The sequence below is a fragment of the Mytilus californianus genome, unplaced genomic scaffold, assembly GCF_021869535.1.
Source record: "Mytilus californianus isolate M0D057914Y unplaced genomic scaffold, xbMytCali1.0.p SCAF_1, whole genome shotgun sequence".
Taxonomy (NCBI): Eukaryota; Metazoa; Mollusca; class Bivalvia; order Mytilida; family Mytilidae; genus Mytilus; species Mytilus californianus.
Window position 1 is genome coordinate 126265256 of NW_026262581.1, and position 19449 is coordinate 126284704.

Below are 19449 nucleotides of genomic sequence, written 5' to 3' on the forward strand. Positions count from 1 at the left end.
TCACAAATGGTCCCGGGAGAGGCCTTTCGTGATTCTTACTTTTCAATTTTATCATCGCCATTGGAACATACAATGCATACTAAAGCCAAAAAAAATTAAAGGAAAGCGATTGGGGGACCTTCTGCTAATATTTTTACTTTTCCGTCTGATATCATTGAGCCATTCTGGAAATCCTAAATATTGTCCTGCTTTTCCTCGAAACTACTTGGTTTATCTTGATCACAACTTGCCGAAATAACACATGGAAGTTCCTTTTTTATAGTATTACATGCAATTATTTTGTCCCAGCGTGCTGAAAAGAATAGGTACCAGAATGCAGAATGATTTGCCAATTTCTTCTTCTATAAGGAAATGAGGAAAAACAAATCTTTTCAAAATTTATCGTAATAAGGATACACTATTTTATCGTAATAAGGATACACTATTTTATTCATATATATTGTTTGTCCTTATGGTAGCCGGAGATACAACATGGATGTTATGATGTCGTATAGATTCTCTTTAAACCATGGCGGAAAATCACATTCTCATGGACATTTCATGTTTGCCAGAAAGTGTGAGTGATCATGCTTTGTCCAATTGAAGATTGTTCTGTGTGTTATGCAGATGTGGGTTGAGGACGACATTAAGCTATTCGTTTTCTGTATTAAATATAAATAATCACTCTCTTAGAAGTATCAGATGCGATGAAAACATCAATTGCACATGTTTGCAAGTTTATATCCCGATGTTGTTTACCATAATACAAACGACTGCATAAAGTTCACAGCAAGTTCAAACAATAATTAATTGCCATGCAAATTTGAAACAATGATTATATGTTTGATTCCGAGTGATGAAGCTGATAAACGTTTGATTGTGCGTGTACTATAGATAACGACAGGGTTTCCACGAAATAAAACCTTATTTTTTCTGTTGTTCACGACAATATTGATTTCCATGCATCTAGCTCAAATACAAATACATATATAGACCTTTTTTAAAAATCATTCACTAACGAACGTATTTCTATAAGCACCTAATTTGTGTTGTTTTAACTTTGACGGTTTTTTATCTCTTGGAGTAGTTAGTTCCGGAAAGTGGTGTTCAGGTTCCGACCCATGCAATAACCATGTCATAACAAACTCTTTTGACGGCATGTGACCAGGCAAGGCTGAAGGAAACTTAGGATATTTTTCAAGGTCTCTTTCCAGTTGTCTAAGATCCATTTCTGATGGTATTTTTGGAATTTTTTTTCGAGTCTTAATTGATATATTAGACAAAGCTTTAGGTCTCAAACGATTTTGTGGTAGATGTCCCGCATGGTGATTTGACATATATAACAAATCATTCTTTAATCTGTCTGATTTTGTATGAAAAGCACACGTAGAGGCTGTCACTTCAGGTAAAATCTGTGTAGTTTCCAATCGAACTGAATTAGCCTTAGCTACTTTTTCTATTGCATCCTCACAAAAATCAAAGCCATCACTTTCACTCCCCATCGTCCTGTAACACAAACCAAAATGCAAATATGAATTGAAAAATCATTTGAAACAAGATTTAGAGGTCTCTTTGTGAAATAATGAAGCACGTTAGTTTATCCTATGTCAAGCTTCATGTCATGAACCCTAATAAACAATCTATACCCACACCAGTATTACGATTTGTACACCTTTTAGCAATAATTCGATTTTCTATGTAAGCGTTTGTCTTTTATTTGATTATTACGGTATTCGCGTTGCGTTGAGTTGAAGTTTTGATATAAATGGTGGCAAAGTTTTTCTTCCCATAGGAACCAAATGAGGATAAATTGTAAAGGACTTCCATAAACCATTTCTGCCAAGTGTTTCAGAGAAGATGAAAATGTGATTTCCCATAGGATTTCAACGGGACCTATGTTCCACTTATTCCGCCATGTTTGCCATCTGATCGACAGTAAATGAGGATCATTTGTAGCTGGTTTCACAATCATCAATCCAGTATGGCTTCAAAGCAGAGAAATCGATTTTCTTTTAGATTGGCCAATCAGAATCAAAGATTGCCTCTGGCGTCAATGTTTTAGATCCGTTCAAAACCGAATAAGAATCGTTTACGGGGGACCTTCCACCGTTCGTAGAGGACCTGCATAATTCCTGTCAAGTTTCTTTTAAACTGGCCATGTGACTTTAAGAAAGAATATAAAAAGTGAAAATTTAAGGACGACGGTCGCCAAATGGTGGCAATAGTTCACATGGCCTGTCAGGCCTAGTTCCGAAACTATCTGACAATTCTTACAAGAATTAATTAATGTCAAAGCAGGCGAACAAATATGGTGGAGTATACATTTCAAAAATTTCAAAATCAACGAGTTGATCGCAGTAACGATACAGCGGTTTACTATGTTTTCGTATAGGATCAATAACTGTGTCATATTTACTGTACCGTGTTCTTGTGATTCTGGCAGAAAGTAAACATGTTCCACTTCTCCTTAGTCTAATGGATTTGACATCCACACACACCTCCACAAAGTTGGACATTTTTTTAGTTAATCGCATGGACCTAGTATTTATTCAAAGACATTCGTCTTAAATATATATTTGTATATGTCTTGCGTATGTAAAGATATGAAGGACAAATGTTTATATAAACAGAAATTAAGTGACAATGATTTTGTAATCTAGCGTATGATTTCATTTATAACACCGTGATCGGTTATATTCCTGTTAGCCTTGTGGAAAGTAATAAATGTATTTGTGAAACACAGCTTTTCAATTTTCGTTTTAAGTCTAAGGATTAAAATTAAATCCGAGATTTTAATTTCAATTCTGACCTTAAAAATTGTTCTTTGAGGGTTCAAAAAAAAAACAACAATGAAACAAAACATGTTCAATAGATTTAAATTATAGAGAATGTATTTATCTTCACGAACTGTGATATAGTTATTTTCAATATACATAAGTGTGAATAGAAACGCAAGGCATAAATCGAATTTCTGTTTAGCAAAAACATAACAATAAAAAAACGATCGATTTTCTTTGAACACTAGTAGAGATCTAAAGTTTCACTTATTCTGTAAAATTTTCTGGCTATTTTCAGTGTCTTCCTTATTAATTGGCATGACACAGATACCAGATGTAACCCTTGCACTTCTTCCTAGGTATACCATAATCGTGGATTAAACGTCTTTATCACTGCGGCCATTTTATAATACAATTTTATGAGTTTGTATTCTTACAAGCCACGCTGTACAAAATAAACAAATCCTACGCATTTTTTACAAACTTTATATGAAATATTAAAACCGTTGATATTTTTTCCACCTGACAAGGCTTAACATTTTTGATTGGTATTTGCTTAAAAAAAAAAGGCTAACAAATGAATCATTTATATATCAAGTTCGGGACAATGTTCAGTAAATCAATTAAATAGTTTTGGTAAAGTGAGGGTTCTAGGGGCATTCACTTTTCCCTACATGTTCCGATTATATGTGTATTAAAAAGGAGGCAATCAGAACCCACAGTCGAAAAAAAACCAGATAACACGTTAGACGTTGGTGAACTACAAATCCAAGATAGTTTAAGAAAGTTGTTAAAATTTTAAAAACTTTAACCACAGTCAATATATAGTTTTTGAAATTTTAATAACTTTCTTTAACTATCCTGGATTTCTACCAAACTTGGAAAGAAGCTTGTTTATGATCATAAGATAGTATCCAGAAGTAAATTTTGTAAAAAAAAAATCCTTTTTTTCCGTATTTTACTTATAAATGGACTTAGTTTTTCTGCCAGTTAACATTACATTCACTCTGTGGTTAAAGTTTTTAAAATTTTAACAACTTTCTTAAACTATCTTGGATTTGTAGTTCACCAACGTCTAATATTAAGCAACTACACTACGCAGTAGATTACCTAATGTAAGGACGAAAAGACAAACAGCAGTCCACACAACACTATACCGTCTACCACGAGCGATACACACACATCCAAAAATGCAGGTGCTAACTCATGTGCTACGGAAGGGTTCTTGTTCCGGATGTGAAATTAAAAATTGAAAATGTATACGCGCCATCAAATCATCAAACCTTAAATAAAACTTTTGTAACGTTTTTGTAAAAAGAATTGATCTATGTACATTTGAACTCGTGTTAGACGTTTGAAAGAATGTTTTGTTTTTTGTTTTTCGCATAACAAAATCCCCGAACACGTGACTATTCAACGCCTTAAGAAAACCATTACATAAAATAAAAGTATTAAAATGTACATATGGATTGACAGTTGAATATGATAAAATGTCCGGTAAAATCAAGGATTGCATGACTGGATGCAAGTTCTTATATTTTTGTAAGGATGATAGTACATCACAGTTTGTGTTCCGTTTGCAAAATGTTTCAACAAAATGTTTTGTATGATTGGTATGTACGTGCTATTATCATGGTTGAAAAGGACGTCTACAAAATATTACGGGTAATTCAAGTTCAACTTCTTTATTACTTAATTTATTTGTTATTTACTTTAATAACACAGGAAATGGAAAAATAAATATTTAATTTGCCTCTCGTGACTGTGGTGTTGTTATTTTCTCTCCTACACAAATAGCCTGACTGATTTGAATCTTTGATAAATTCAATAAAAAGTTGAAGAAGTTAAACCCCCCAATAAAATCCAAATGTAGACACCTTCTCTACTTTTTATCTAATTTCTATGGGGCTAATCACATATTATAATAAGAGTCTATAAGTTTGTCAACGAAAGTATGTTCATACTATGAAACTTGTTTAATTCAATGTACAAAACGGTAGCAACAGACATTTTTGTCGGTCGATTATACCATCGCCAAAAAAAAAATATCGTGTTCGTTGTTAGTCTGTATGTCAGTGGGAAGCCTAGTGAAAAAGAAAAAAAAGAAAATTACCTCTTCTTATGATAGAGTCGAGAAAATAAATAATAAAACAATGCCGGTGACGACACTGATCAAAAGTAAAGTTATTTCAGATAGAAATTGTACATTTTAAAGAAATTATTTGTTAAACTGTGTTATTAGAAATATACATGCAAAATGAAATACACGATGTTTTATGTTCAGTATTTATCGAGATAATTGCATTAGAAGCTAATGAATCTGAAATCTAAAAAAAATGCCAATCTTTGCTGCATATTGATAAAAAAAAATGTAAAAAATCATGTACATACAAAATCTAAAGATCTGTCGGGTCACCATTTTTTAGAGTGTTCCACAAAGTCCTTAGCATGTTACAATTTCCCAAAATGTATACCTATTTTTCACATTCTAAGTTTTCGAGTACACCAGTCTACTCTTGTCATTCTGCTCTAGAATATAGAAATATTGTCTTTTCATGATTACAACAATATAAAAGTCTGTCTGTGCAGGTTAGAAATTAAAGATAAATATCCTTATAAAGCAGGCATATTTTTACTATTTTTTATACAATTTTTGTACATGTCTTTGCGGTCTTCTCCATCTATTCACATTTAATGTTTACATCGGGATAAGGTCTGTTTGAATTTGCTTAGTAACTTAATTTCAAAAGTGCCAATCTTTGCTGCATATTAATCGATTCCTTTGAAATTTTTTCCATAACTTGACTGGAACACATGGAATTTATTCGCAAAGCAACATTTTAACCAATTTTACACCAAGCTCCTGTCTGCTGTACTCATCGTTTTCTATTTAAGGAGGGAAATGATAACAATAAATGGAAGTTTAGTCTTTATTGCAACTTATTTCTATTTTTACTATTTACCAGAACGTTTTCCCGTGAATTTATAATGTATATCGTCCTTGCCGCTAAAATGGGACAAACATTGAAAAGATCTAGTTTTCAGTGTGTACAGGGGAGGTAATATTTTGTCACTAGATTTTCCACTGCGTTGGAACAATAATTTAGTTACAGCTGATCGATCCTTTTGAAGTTTAAACACGATTCTTCTGGAAACAGAACAAAGGATGCCATCACAAGTTGTCCTTCAACATCACTGTTTCTAAATCCAGCGGTGGCATCATCTTTGTCTAGTTCAGAATTGAGGTAGTTTTTATACTTTCTCATCGTAATGGGGTCGACAATTTCATTATATTTTTAAATGATCATACATATAACATTTTCAGTTTCCTAACTTCACTATGGATCACTATGGATGACTTTTATTTGGATTTTTTTTTCTTCTGATATATTGACAAACGTAAATATCTTAATTGAATGCATTCCTACGTAAGTGACCAATTTTACTTCTAAATGCATATTGGCAAAGTGATAACGGGCTAAAGGGGCCACAAATCGTATATTTAAATAGTACAACGAATCAAATGCCATGCAAGCACCATTATGTCGCCACAGTCGCTTTTGGTATTCAATTACTCAACGTTTTAATGTCGACATCTTGAGAGTTGTCCAAAACTTTGTCAAAATGGCTGAATGGCCTTAGCTGAAAAAAAATGTCACGTGAATCGACGGACAATGTATATGACCATTTCTTATATTGACATTTAGAAATGATTAGCTTTAATCGCAGTAAATTATTGCTACAATATATTTGACGTGTGCACATAGAATTATATAAAGTTTTGGTGCACATGATTTATTATTATTTTAGAAACTGAGATATATCAATACACCTATTTTTGGATACTATCGAACTTAGTTTTAGTCATATCCAATTGTGACGTCTGAACAAAAGAATCATTACGAGTTTGTTGTCCTTGCGGTTTTTCATCTTATTAAAGCTGTTTCTTTAAAGAAAACTGAAAATTAGATTATAGATTTTCCGCCAGTTATAGCACCGAGTAGGTCTTTTATTTGAAACAAAACCGAATGTAAAGAACGCGATAAGATCCATATATACACCAACCTTTATTACACATTGCAATCCTATTCCAATTTATCCAGGTTTAAAGGGCCAATTTTTAATGTCATTTGAAATTTTTTTTCTGGTCCTACAAATGTTTAAATACCGATATATTTCTTTAGAAACTCGAAACGGAATACAGAATCTTCAGAAAGCAATTTCAATTTTATGTTTAACTATTCCGAGAATCTACTTTTGTTCGGTGCAATATGTAGTATGTGTGATTAATCAGACTGAAAGTGAAGGTGCTAACTAGAAAAGGAGAAAAAAGAACAACAACAACACACATAGTAAAATAGAATATACATAATTAAAACAAAAAACTGAAAATTTTAGAGTTTAATAATACTTAATACTGAGTTTTAGGGATGTTCTTTTAGAAAAAAAAACTAGGTTTTTTTATAAATATAGAAAATAATCCGCGCAAGGCGAGTTTGAAAGAGAGGCTGGATTTTTTTTTTCGGTTTGGGGGGTTGGGGTCTCCAATTATCTATTCTTTACTATTTTTGTAATTTTCTGTATTCTTTACTATTTTGGCTATTTTCTGTATTCTTTATTGTATCATCCATTATTCTCTATTGTTTGTATTTTAACGGCATTTTTCTCTATTCTATGAAAATTTAAGGCCATTTTTTTCTTTATTGGTCAATTCAATAAACCTGATCCAGACACTAGTGAAGGGCACTTTAAAACAGATATCTGTGGATACAATCATTCTTTTATTTTTCTTTATTTCAGTCTAAATGAATTTGCCAGTATATAGAATAAAAGAAACAGAGGGAAAGCTCGATAAAAATCTGTTAGTTTTATAGTTAGTTCAATGATTGGGTCAAATAAAACTAAATTGTTTTGAAGAAGTGACAACTTTTAAAAACCTTTATAGGTCACATGTTCTTTTGCTATCTGAAACGTTCCATTGTTTGATCAGAACTTATCGGTCAAACACAATACACTGCAGTTTATGAATGAAACTTGAAAACAAATGGGTAATCTCAACCGCTTTAATCTGGGTAATTTAAGTAACAACTTTACCCACACGAATTTTTTTATAATAAGTACTTGTCTGTGTATATTGCAATACAAAATTAACAGTCGAATTTAAAAAACCAGAAAGTAAACACGCATATACACTTTAACATAGACAAAAACGTGTATCCATCTCAGCTATGGGTTAATATACAATGCCAAGTTATACTATAAAATTTGCATTAAAATGTTAGTTAAGAAATATACAAAATTATTTTTTATAAATAAATTATAAAGCGAATATTTTTAATAATCATCTCAAATTTTATAAAAGATAACAGGAAATAATGTAGGTTAATACTGCATGTATTTGTATAGTTCGCATGGTCACGTAAAATTATACTGACAAGATAGAGACGGGAGACACCACTGAAGAGACGGGAGAAACCAAAGGAATATTCAAATTCATATATCGATGACTAACTGACAACACAGTTATTTTGGAAAAAAACAAAAGCAAGACAAACAAACAAAACGAGACAACTTTAAGAACAAAGAATAGAGAATGGAAACGGAGATTGTGTAATAGAAACAACAACCCGACAAAAGAGCAGAAAACAGCTCAAGTCCACCAATGGGTCTTCAACACAGCGAGCAATAACGCGACACCCGGAGGCGGGCTATAGCTGGCCCCTAAACAATCATGTATACTAGTTCAGCGAAATGGACGCCATATATGTCAGACTCAGATCGACGTCCGGTCTCTAAACGACGTCAGTTCCTCAAATCGACGTCCAAATCTGACGTCACAATTAAATAACATTCCAAATCGACGGCCTATTTTATGTCCCTCTAATTGACGTCTTTTTTGTTGTTCTCAAATCGACGTCCAAGTTTTGCCTTCTCTAATCGACGTCCGTTTTATGGACTTGTCGCAGTGAAATCACATTTTTATTAAAGGGAAGGTTGAACCTAAAACTCAAAAAACTATGGAAAAATATAAGACCAAATCATAATACTTTTCAACAATTGGCCGAACGTTTTTATTCTTTTTATTGCTTGAGTCTGTATACTGCCCTCTAGATGGCTTTCGATTATCTTTGTCTTTGGTTTGTTGTCTCATTTTTGTACAATGTACACCCACATTTATGCGTGTGTATGAATTAGAAAGGAACTAAAAAGGTAAACGACAACGTAGGTCGAGAATATGAACGTCTTAGACCAAAATATTAAAATATCCATGAACATTTAATAGTAATATGATGTCAGTGATTATCCTATTTTCTTTTTATATTGGTACCAATATAAGAAAACAGTTATAGTTTCTGCAAGCTACTTCACAAAAAGACAAAACGATACAGATAATATAAACAAAGATCAATTTAAAAATAAATAATTCAATGAAATTTATTGACATCGCGATGAGAAGAGACATACATTGATCAGACATCGTTTTTTTGTGATTCAGACGTCGATTAGAGGGTTTAAAAAATATTGGACACTGATTTGAGAACGTGACGTCAGATTTGGACGTCGATTTGAGGAACAGACGTCGATTAGAGATCGGACGTCGATCTGAGTCTTACATATATACTAAACTCCGAAACATGCAAATAAATATGAAAACCAACCACAATCCCTCCTGCAGTATCATGCCATCATAAATTATACGATACGAACATAACCCGTATCATGCCCGGCAACAACTGCTTTTTAAATAAATGTGTTTATTTCCGATGCAAAGACCTTATGAGTGAATCCCTCAGGTGAATCCATATCAATTCAAAAAATCAAATGCCATCTTATGTTCATATCTGTAAACTATTTTGTCTGTAGTTCAATAAAGTATAGGTTTAATTTTAGAAATGTCAATTTCTCTCCAAAGAATGGATATTTACCAGCGTATCCCACGTAATTAAGAAGTCAAAAGGAAGATGAGATGAGACGAATTTATAATAAGCTTAATTTCACCATTTTTAGCACAATCTTTTACTGATTACCTTGAATGCAGAACCGGAGGTTGTCCTTGTACCATCAGAAAATCCATTTTAATTCGGAATAATTGAACTATTTATCCCATAGGTGTCAAATAAAAATATTGAATTAATTTAAAACGCTATGTTAAACTAACAATCATTTTTATATACCGAAGTCCAATAAATCGTGAAATATTATAAGTTGTTCAAACAATGAGCACTTTTGTTAAATGTACACACGGTGGGTATAATTTTACAATATGAAAGGTATAGCACGGCTATAGCCAAGTAAATATTGGTGTCATTGTAAACAATAGTTAAAGCGCCGGAGCTTTTGTTTTATGAATGACAGACAATCGAGATAAAATCGATTAATTGCATCTTGATCAAGTCAATAGATACAATCATAGGTTATACAATGACCTTACATATCTGTATATTAGATTGTGAACGGTTCTTAACCCTTCATGAAATGCGCATGTATTGGTTATTGGTCGCTTAACGTCCAGCGGTAAATAGTTCATGCATGTTCAGGTATAGGTAGGTTCTGTAAGGTAGTGGTCGATCGAGAGGGACAGCCCCGGGAAAATGAAGTTATTTTGGATAGAAACAGAAATCTTGCCTTACAATAGGCTACATACGGACCCCTCAGAAATATTAAGCACGGCGGTCATTCGGTATACCGAGAAAAGGATCGTGAAAGAATAAGTAACGGTGGTCAAGTTTTGCGATTGGATCGTGAAGGATGTCTTATCGAGAAGACACATACAAAGTCAGTAAATAATCTAATATTTATGAATTATAATGACAAATATTGGAAAAATAAAAATGTCTGTCAAAATTGTTCAACCTTATGATCAGTATCCAAGAAAAATCAATGTTTAAAATTACACCGTTTTTACAAAATTACAAAAGGCAGATTGATCCTCGAAATTTAAAGGTAAACAAACACGATTTTTAATGCATAAACCTCTTTTCTCTTAAAAATATCGTTCAATACCACTGTTTTAAAATAGTTGTTAAAGTTATTTTGTTTTATTTTAATCAGAAACTTTGCAAAAATTGGAATATTTGTAAAAATTTGATATTTCGGCTCGTGAAAGATCGGGAACCGCATTTTGATGATCGTGAAAGATCTGTTGTCGCTTACTTGTTATTGCAAAAATCAAAGAAAACGATAAAATCTTTCTTTAAACACATGATATTTTATATTTGTAATTGGTATTACAAAAGATTGGATTTGCATGACTTATTCTGCTTCACTTTTGTTTGTGAATAGGGCTATGATGGTTCGATGCCACTGAATCTGGATATTTGATAATACCACATCGTCTAGTTGCCTTATAACAATATAAGTTCGTCTGTTCGTCCTGCATAAGTTTTATGTCGTATGAAAAGTTAAAATTGTCTCATCTGATTTCCATCTATTTTCTCTTTTTTTGTGTAAAAATTGGGAAAAAAAACACCAGACCTCCTCTCGCTTCACTCATTTGTGGATGCATTTAGCATCATATATACAAAGATATTTACTTATCGACAATTTATGCTCCTGCACTTCTTAATGTCTTGAGTGTCTAGTTACATGTAGCATTGCCTCTTAAATGTAAACAGGTCTAAATATGAGTCTATATGTATATATGTATACCACATAATAAAATGAAAGCATCAATTTACGTTCCTAGTAAGTAATCACACGCTTAACCAATTACAATTATATCAATCAGTAAAAGAATCTACCTAACATTTTAAGATTAAGTTGCAAATAAATCATGATATATTGGAATGTGACCATTATAGATACAATACGTGATTTTTTTCTTAGTGATTCTCATGGATTGTGTGTCGCCTTTTGTGTTTTCTTAAAAAAGTACTGATTTATTTTCTTTAACTTAGTGCACAGTATTATCAAGGAAGTTGAATCATTTTGACAGACATACTTCGTTTTTTTCTGATTTGTTCCACCTTTTGAAAATACAGCAAATTTTTCACAGATTTTGAAGTAGAATTACACTTAATTGCATCACGATCCGATACCAGACCTTTCACGATCCGATCGCAATGCTTGACCACCGTTACGATCATTTTTTCTCGATGTACCGAACGACGACAGTGTTAAGGACGAATCACTCTATCTATACGAGACATCGGATATAACGTCCCTATTCTGACCGGACGTGGCTGTGTATTTGTCCATCTCGTACAGCTAAAAACGAACGACCACTTTAGAAAGGGTTAAACTGCCGGAATGAAAGAAGTATAATGGATGAAAAAATTTCTAAAACCTAGTCAACCCTTGGAGTAAATGCACATGTATATGTTATGGATGCAATGTTGGTCCATTTCATAGGTTGTTTTTTTCTTTCTTCTTCATTTGAGCTTTGTGATTTTGAAATTATGACACAAGACGCTGTATTTTTACATGAAAACAAATATGTAGGACTTACTTTTGGTAAATTATTACATAGTAATTATGAAGTATTACATAGTAATTATGAAGCTATAAAACCAGGTTCAATCCACCATTTTCTACATTTGAAAATGCCTGTACCAAGTCAGGAATATGACAGTTGTTGTCCATTCGTTTGATGTGTTTTGTCATTTGATTTTGCCATGTGATTAGGGACTTTCCGATTGAATTTTCCTCGGAGTTCAGTATTTTTGTGATTTTACTTTTTACATAGGAATTATGAAGTATTACATAGAAATTATGAAGTATTACATAGGAATTATGAAGTATTACATAGTAATTATGAAGTATTACATAGTAATTATGAAGTATTACATGGACCGTTGATAAAAGAGGGACGAAAGATACCAGAGGGACAGTCAAACTCATAGATCGAAAACAAACTGACAACGCCATGGCCAAAAATAAAAAGACAAACAGACAAATAATAGTACAGATGACACAACATAGAAAACTAAAGACTAAGCAACACGAACTCCACCAAAAAATGGGGGTGATCTCATGTGATCCGGAAGGGTAAGCAGATCCTGCTCCACATGTGGCACCCGTCGTGTTGCTTATGTTATTACAAATCCGGTAAATAGTCTAATTCGGTAGGTCACATTCGTGAAAAGGGAAGGGTATTGTAGTTACGACATAAGGAACATATCCGATATCATCTGTGAAACGGTTATTCCATAACGGTCATCCAACTCGTGATGGCGTCCGTAAAATTTACGAAGGGATGATTTCAACTTCACCATTTCGAACTCTTGGTTTAATAGCTTCCTTGTGAGCAGCAATCCTCTATCAAGGAAATCATGATAGGAAATACAAGCCCGGGAATATCGTATCAATTGGGAGATATATACTCCGTATGCAGGCGCTGCTGGAATGTTGCTACATAGAAATGGAAAGTTCACAATTGGGAAGCTGAAATCATCTCTTTTGTCGTAAAGTTTTGTTTTCAACCGACCCTCATTGTCAATTTCTAGATGTAAGTCAAGATATGAGGCAGACTTAACTTTATCTGTAGTATCCTTTATCTCTAGTTCGATGGGATAGATTCTTTCAACATAGTCACCAAATTTTGTATTATTTAGTGAGAGAACATCATCTATATAGCGGAACGTAAAGTTAAAGGATATTGCTAACTTCTTATCTTTCTTCCTAAGAAGTTCCTGTATGAAGTCAGCCTCATAATAATAAAGAATCAAGTCGGCAAGAAGAGGGGCACAATTGGTTCCCATTGGAATTTCGACAGTCTGTTGAAAAACATGTCCTCCAAAAGTAACAAATATGTTGTCAATCAAGAAATCAAGCATCTTGATAATGTCAGTTTCAGAGAAATTTTTTGTTTGAATCAGAGTGATTCTTTACAAAGTAGGATTTAACCCTCCCCAAGACAAGATACTTGTATCTACGTTCGCCATTCTTTTTAATGAAACAAAGTAATACCAACTCTTTCAATTTGTCTTTTAGTTTGGAATGGGGAATACTTGTGTAAAATGTAGAAAAGTCAAATGTTTTAATGCTATTGCAAGATGAGAGAGTCTTAGATTGTATGTACTCTAAAAGATCTTTGGAATTTTTTAGTATCCACATCTGATTCACGCCACCTCTAGAATAGGCAGTTTCACAATAACTTTGGAGCCCAGCTTTGATTGCTGATAAAATAGATGTTAATAATTTAGAGAGAGGTTTCGTGGAGCACTTGGAAGACCCAGCAATATACCGTTGTTTGTAAGGACACTTATGTAGTTTAGGTATCCAATACAGTGATGGAAGATCCAGTTCTTCATCTTTGGTTGAAATTCCAAAGGAACATAGAACAGGCCTATGATTATCCAGGATTTCCTCTTTGGTAAGTGTCGTGAGGGTATATGTTGAGTTTCCAAGTGAATTGTCAATACCTAATTCATTTATCAAGCAGTTTATGTAATGATATTTACACACAAAAACGATGTTGTTTGGGGCTTTATCTGCGGGGACAACAACATATTTGTCATGGAGGTAGGACAAGTGTTTTGCAACATTTGGGTCTTTAAAAATTGACGTAGCATGGGTATTGATAGACCCATTTAGTTTCTTAATTCGGATTTGTATCAACGATCTCGATAAATGATGTATAGACAATTTCATCTACATTTGTTCCGCTCCAAGAGTTTGATGAAACCTAGTGGCATTCTTATATTTTTTTTTTTGTCATATACAAATCAATACTTCTGATGATTGTAATTTGTTAATCATTTTTAAATTAGAATGCACATTTTTTTTGTTTTTGCTCTTATCCAGTGGAAAGTGCATCAAACCACCATAACCATCTAACGCTTGTGTCAAATTACTCAATATTTTACAGTGTTGTTTAGATTGATTAAAACAAGCTCCTATTCGATTTTGTAAGTTTTCCAATTTTCCGTTTTAGAGTTTTGGCAATTCTTACCGTCAGAATTTTAGGCAATTTTCCACATGCCGCACAGTAGCTATAGTATGCTGCTATCAATTTACTCCAAATTTTACGCTGTTTTTTATATGTGAAAATAAGCTACCGCTCAATTTTGAAAATTTTGTGATTTGTTTTATCAAGTTGAGTTATGAGGTATTAACCATCAAATCTAAGGCAATGTTTTATGTCCAAGAAATTCTCCAACAAGTTTTTCTGCATTGTCATTTTACTGACTTCTGATTTGATGACTTATACAACCTTTCCATTAGCTAGTTGCAACAATTTCAATATGGATACGACGGACGTTTCTAGGGCTAAGGACGTAGTTGTTTATTTTTTTCTCTTTCACAATTAGATTCATATATCTATTATTCTTGAACATCTTTTAACGTTTTCTACGTTTTTCCGACGTGACTGTTTCTAAATCGGGAATATTTATGTAAATGAATCACCATTTATCCATAAATTACAACAAACACAATGATATGACATTGATCTTTAGTAAGACTTTACACGAACAGACTTATAAAATCTGTACCCTGCTGTTTCACAAAAGTTTGAGCGTATTTATGAATAATCAAAACCATGTGTTACAATACAATGGTGTTTTTTCTCAGACAGATTTTTCACATTTATTGTCCAGTTTAACTATCTCGTACAATTTTCCAACTATTTACTCAGAAATTCGATATCCAAATGATTCCCCAAAAATTCCATTTTCATGATAACCAAAACAAAGATGTTTTATTAAATTCATTTATTGTACGTTTCGAAATGAAAAATTTAGAAGTGAAAATTTGTGATGTTTGTACTGAGCTGAAATCCAAAATGACTGCCACTGTAATAAAGCTTTGTAAAGGAAATTGTATGAAATACATCAAATAATCAAACATGTTTTTGGAAATTTGCCCCCTCCTCCTGTGGATCAAAATAAACTTGTCTTTTGTTTTTGTTTTACATAAGACACTTTGATGTGAATGGAATGTGTACAGATTTTTGTACACATACATAAATTACTTATTGATCAGATCTATATAGTATAATTTTCCAATCTATTTCAAAATTTCTTAAATTGGTAAAACCATCATTAATTCTGTGATATTACACTTAAGTCAAGCGGTCAATCGAACACCAAAGGGTACTTAGTCTACATATCCAAGGGGCCGAAGTCTACAGAATCTTTAAAAAACGTGGCAGAATATACCATAGGGTACTTAGTCTACATATCCAAGGGGCCGAAGTCTACAGAATCTTTAAAAAACGTGGCAGAATACACCAAAGGGTACTTAGTCTACATATCCAAGGGGCAGAAGTCTACAGAATCTTTAAAAGACGTGGCAGAATACACCAAAGGGTACTTAGTCTACATATCCAAGGGGCCGAAGTCTACAGAATCTTTAAAAAAACGTGGCAGAATACACAAAAGGGTACTTAGTCTACATATCCAAGGGGCCGAAGTCTACAGAATCTTTAAAAAACGTGGCAGAATATACCATTAGGTACTTAGTCTACATATCCAAGGGGCCGAAGTCTACAGAATCTTTAAAAAACGTGGCAGAATATACCATAGGGTACTTAGTCTACATATCCAAGGGGCCGAAGTCTACAGAATCTTTAAAAAACGTGGCAGAATACACCAAAGGGTACTTAGTCTACATATCCAAGGGGTCGAAGTCTACAGAATCTTTAAAAAACGTGGCAGAAAACACCAAAGGGTACTTAGTCTACATATCCAAGGGGCCGAAGTCTACATATCCAAGGGGCCGAAGTCTACATATCCAAAGGGCCGAAGTCTACATATACAAGGGGCCGAAGTCTACATATCCAAAGGGCCGAATTCTACAGAATCTTTAAAAAAACGTGGCCGCAGAATATACCAAAGGGAGAATAAAAAAAGTCAAGTAGAGGAGAGGCAGACAAAATCATGACAAAAAAGAAAAAAGGAAGAAAAGACAAATAACAGTTAACAAAACACCACATACAAAACTACAGACTAAGCAACACGAACCCCACCAAAAAAATCAATGAAAGAAATATCTGAACAGAACAGAGTCTATCATCAAGATTGGCGATTCTACTCGTTAACAGATCTTTTGAGTATAATTCTGACTGAAATATCCCCTCAATTCAATAAAACATTCATTTTCTATATATATTTAAGTGAATGAACATGAAAATATTAGTAATACCTGTGATCGGAAAGTGATTCTTCAGTTATGGGTTTGACTCTCTGTTTTATAATCTTCTTGATAGGTCCTAAACGTTTATTATCTTTTTGAACAAAACTAATGTCAACTCTTTTTACTCCAAGCAATGGACTGTCACTTATTCCTGATAATACAGCAGGAGTTAAGAAAATATGGTCCCTAGTACTCATCGTGCTCGTACGAGATGTTTGTGAATAATGTTTATCCATCTTTAAATACAAATCTGTTCAATTTATGAATTTTTAAATTGTTGTCTTCATTTTTACAAACTCCAAAAAAATACACAACTCTCCTTTTCTATTTCAATTAAGTATCCCCTTCGAAGTGGTTAAACATTTTCTCCTATACAAAAATTGTCAAGTATATCACAGAAGTTGCTTCATTAGATTCCAGTCAATGAAATGCTATCCACCTAAAGTACATTTCAATATATGCTGATTATTAACTGAGAAATATAATTGAAGTCGACCAGAAAATCATTAATTCTATAGAAAACAAGTTGTTATCTATAGGCGCAACACTGTATACTCCTTAATTTACATTTACTCAAAACACTTTATGTTATGTACTTAATTTCACAAAAAATAAAGATACAACTTAAGAACTGCCACGGAACTTGCGTGTAGTCTTCGTGACTGAATTTTTATGTTTCTAACTTTAATTAATAACATTAAGCCATTATTAGTGGTATGTAGTAATGAGATATGTTAAGCTAATTCCTCAACGTTATAGATAAGCTGCTTACTTTTTCGAAACCTTCAATAGACTTCCCACAATTTACGAGGGTGTATATGGGTATTTATTTATTATCGACTACAATATCATGTTTGTGTTTGGTCCAAATTAAACAGGATTTCTTCTAACTTATCGTTTAATGTACACAAGATTAGTGAACAGTTTACTATAACTCAAGTTTAATTTTTGATAGTCTAATTTCCCCCCAAACGTTTTAAGACCAAGATAGTAACTTGCTGTTTTAACCGTATGTTGACCTCTAGATGTCTTTTGGCTTTTGTGTCGTTGGGTTGCTGACACATTGACTATCCAACATCTCCCGGTTTAACTTGGCGCCGATTCGATATCACCAATTAGTGAAAGTTTTGTTGAAATTTGTTCTCTTTTTTATTATGATTAAGGGTACAGAACACATAAGGGAGTTAACTCTTTAAAAATCAGATTAACGTTTAATCACATATTATTAGGACAGAGAAACCAAGCTTGTCAATGATCAAAATTATTCCTGTAAATTGTGTGGTTCAAATTTTTTTAGAAATTTTTATATTTTTATCAAAGTAAACATTTTGTCAAAATTTGATGAAAATTTAACGTACCAAATCTATTTTAGTCAAAGTGCTGGGTACCCCTTAAACTTTCTGCTTATGCTTAGCCGATTTACCTGCTTTTCCAGACTTGTTGGTATTTTTTTTATATTCAACTTGTGGTTCGATTGATCTCAGTTCTTCAATGGACAAAATTTTCTTGCTTTCTTCTGAATTTGCAATTACGACGTCATTTAAAGATGGAAACCATGCACGATGACGTCACATACACTCTTTTTTGCAGATCATAAATTTTACCTTCATATCGTCTAAAAATCATTAGGAGGATGTTCATATAGATTCCGACACCGGAATTCGTGAAATATGACATTCTCTACTCTCTATACTGTTTAATCTTGAATATTTAAACCGGCGCTCGACAAGCCTCGTGTTTTGAATTTGAAAATTTAACTGTATCCAATGGAGCAATATCGTATAGCACTCGATAAGGATATAATCTGTATGTATTTTTCTCTACGTACCAAATCTATTTTAGTCAAAGTGCTGGGTACCCCTTAAACTTTCTGCTTATGCTTAGCCGATTTACCTGCTTTTCCAGACTTGTTGGTATTTTTTTTATATTCAACTTGTGGTTCGATTGATCTCAGTTCTTCAATGGACAAAATTTTCTTGCTTTCTTCTGAATTTGCAATTACGACGTCATTTAAAAATGGAAACCATGCACGATGACGTCACATACACTCTTTTTTGCAGATCATAAATTTTACCTTCATATCGTCTAAAAATCATTAGGAGGATGTTCATATAGATTCCGACACCGGAATTCGTGAAATATGACATTCTCTACTCTCTATACTGTTTAATCTTGAATATTTAAACCGGCGCTCGACAAGCCTCGTGTTTTGAATTTGAAAATTTAACTGTATCCAATGGAGCAATATCGTATAGCACTCGATAAGGATATAATCTGTATGTATTTTTCTCTATGAAATCTACAGAACGTATGTGAAAGTGTAATTGTAGCTGTAAAAAAAAAACCATATACATGCTAGTAATGTCAGATTTAGCGCAACTTAATTCTTGGCTGCCGATAAGGCCATCTTTATACTACAAACTGGAAGACTTGATATGATCACCATATCCCTTCAATACCCTCATATTTTAAGAGTTTTAATGGAACAGTTATTGTTCTTCTAAAATAAATTCGCAATCGATATAGTCTTAACTTAATGCAATTAAATTGGAATGAAGGATTTAATCAAACAAACTCCATTAAATATTTGTTTATTTGTTTTATATTGTTTAAAAAG

At 33.0% G+C, this 19449-nt stretch overlaps 1 protein-coding gene across 2 annotated transcripts; it reads right to left on the reverse strand.

The window, feature by feature from the left end:
• Window positions 1–366: 366 nt before the first annotated feature.
• LOC127733392 (uncharacterized) lies at window positions 367–17406 on the reverse strand. Of its 2 annotated transcripts, none has more exons than XM_052242761.1 (2): window positions 16842–17406; window positions 367–1485 (listed from the first exon to the last, which is right to left on the reverse strand). In XM_052242761.1, exons 1-2 carry the CDS (start codon window positions 17066–17068, stop codon window positions 987–989), a joined length of 726 nt encoding a protein of 241 aa, XP_052098721.1. In that variant the 5' UTR covers window positions 17069–17406; the 3' UTR covers window positions 367–986. The 2 variants fall into 2 exon arrangements, with proteins under 2 accessions (XP_052098721.1, XP_052098728.1); XM_052242768.1 differs by lacking the exon at window positions 16842–17406 and adding an exon at window positions 9785–10003.
• Between the last annotated feature and the right edge of the window lie 2043 nt (window positions 17407–19449).

Coding starts and splice junctions, on each gene's coding strand:
- LOC127733392 (XM_052242761.1), bottom strand. CDS start 17,068: ATGGATAAACATTATTCACAAACATCTCGTACGAGCACGATGAGTACT. Junction 1,486..16,841: donor GAATCACTTTCCGATCACAG/GTATTACTAATA, acceptor TTTGTGTTACAG/GACGATGGGGAGTGAAAGTG.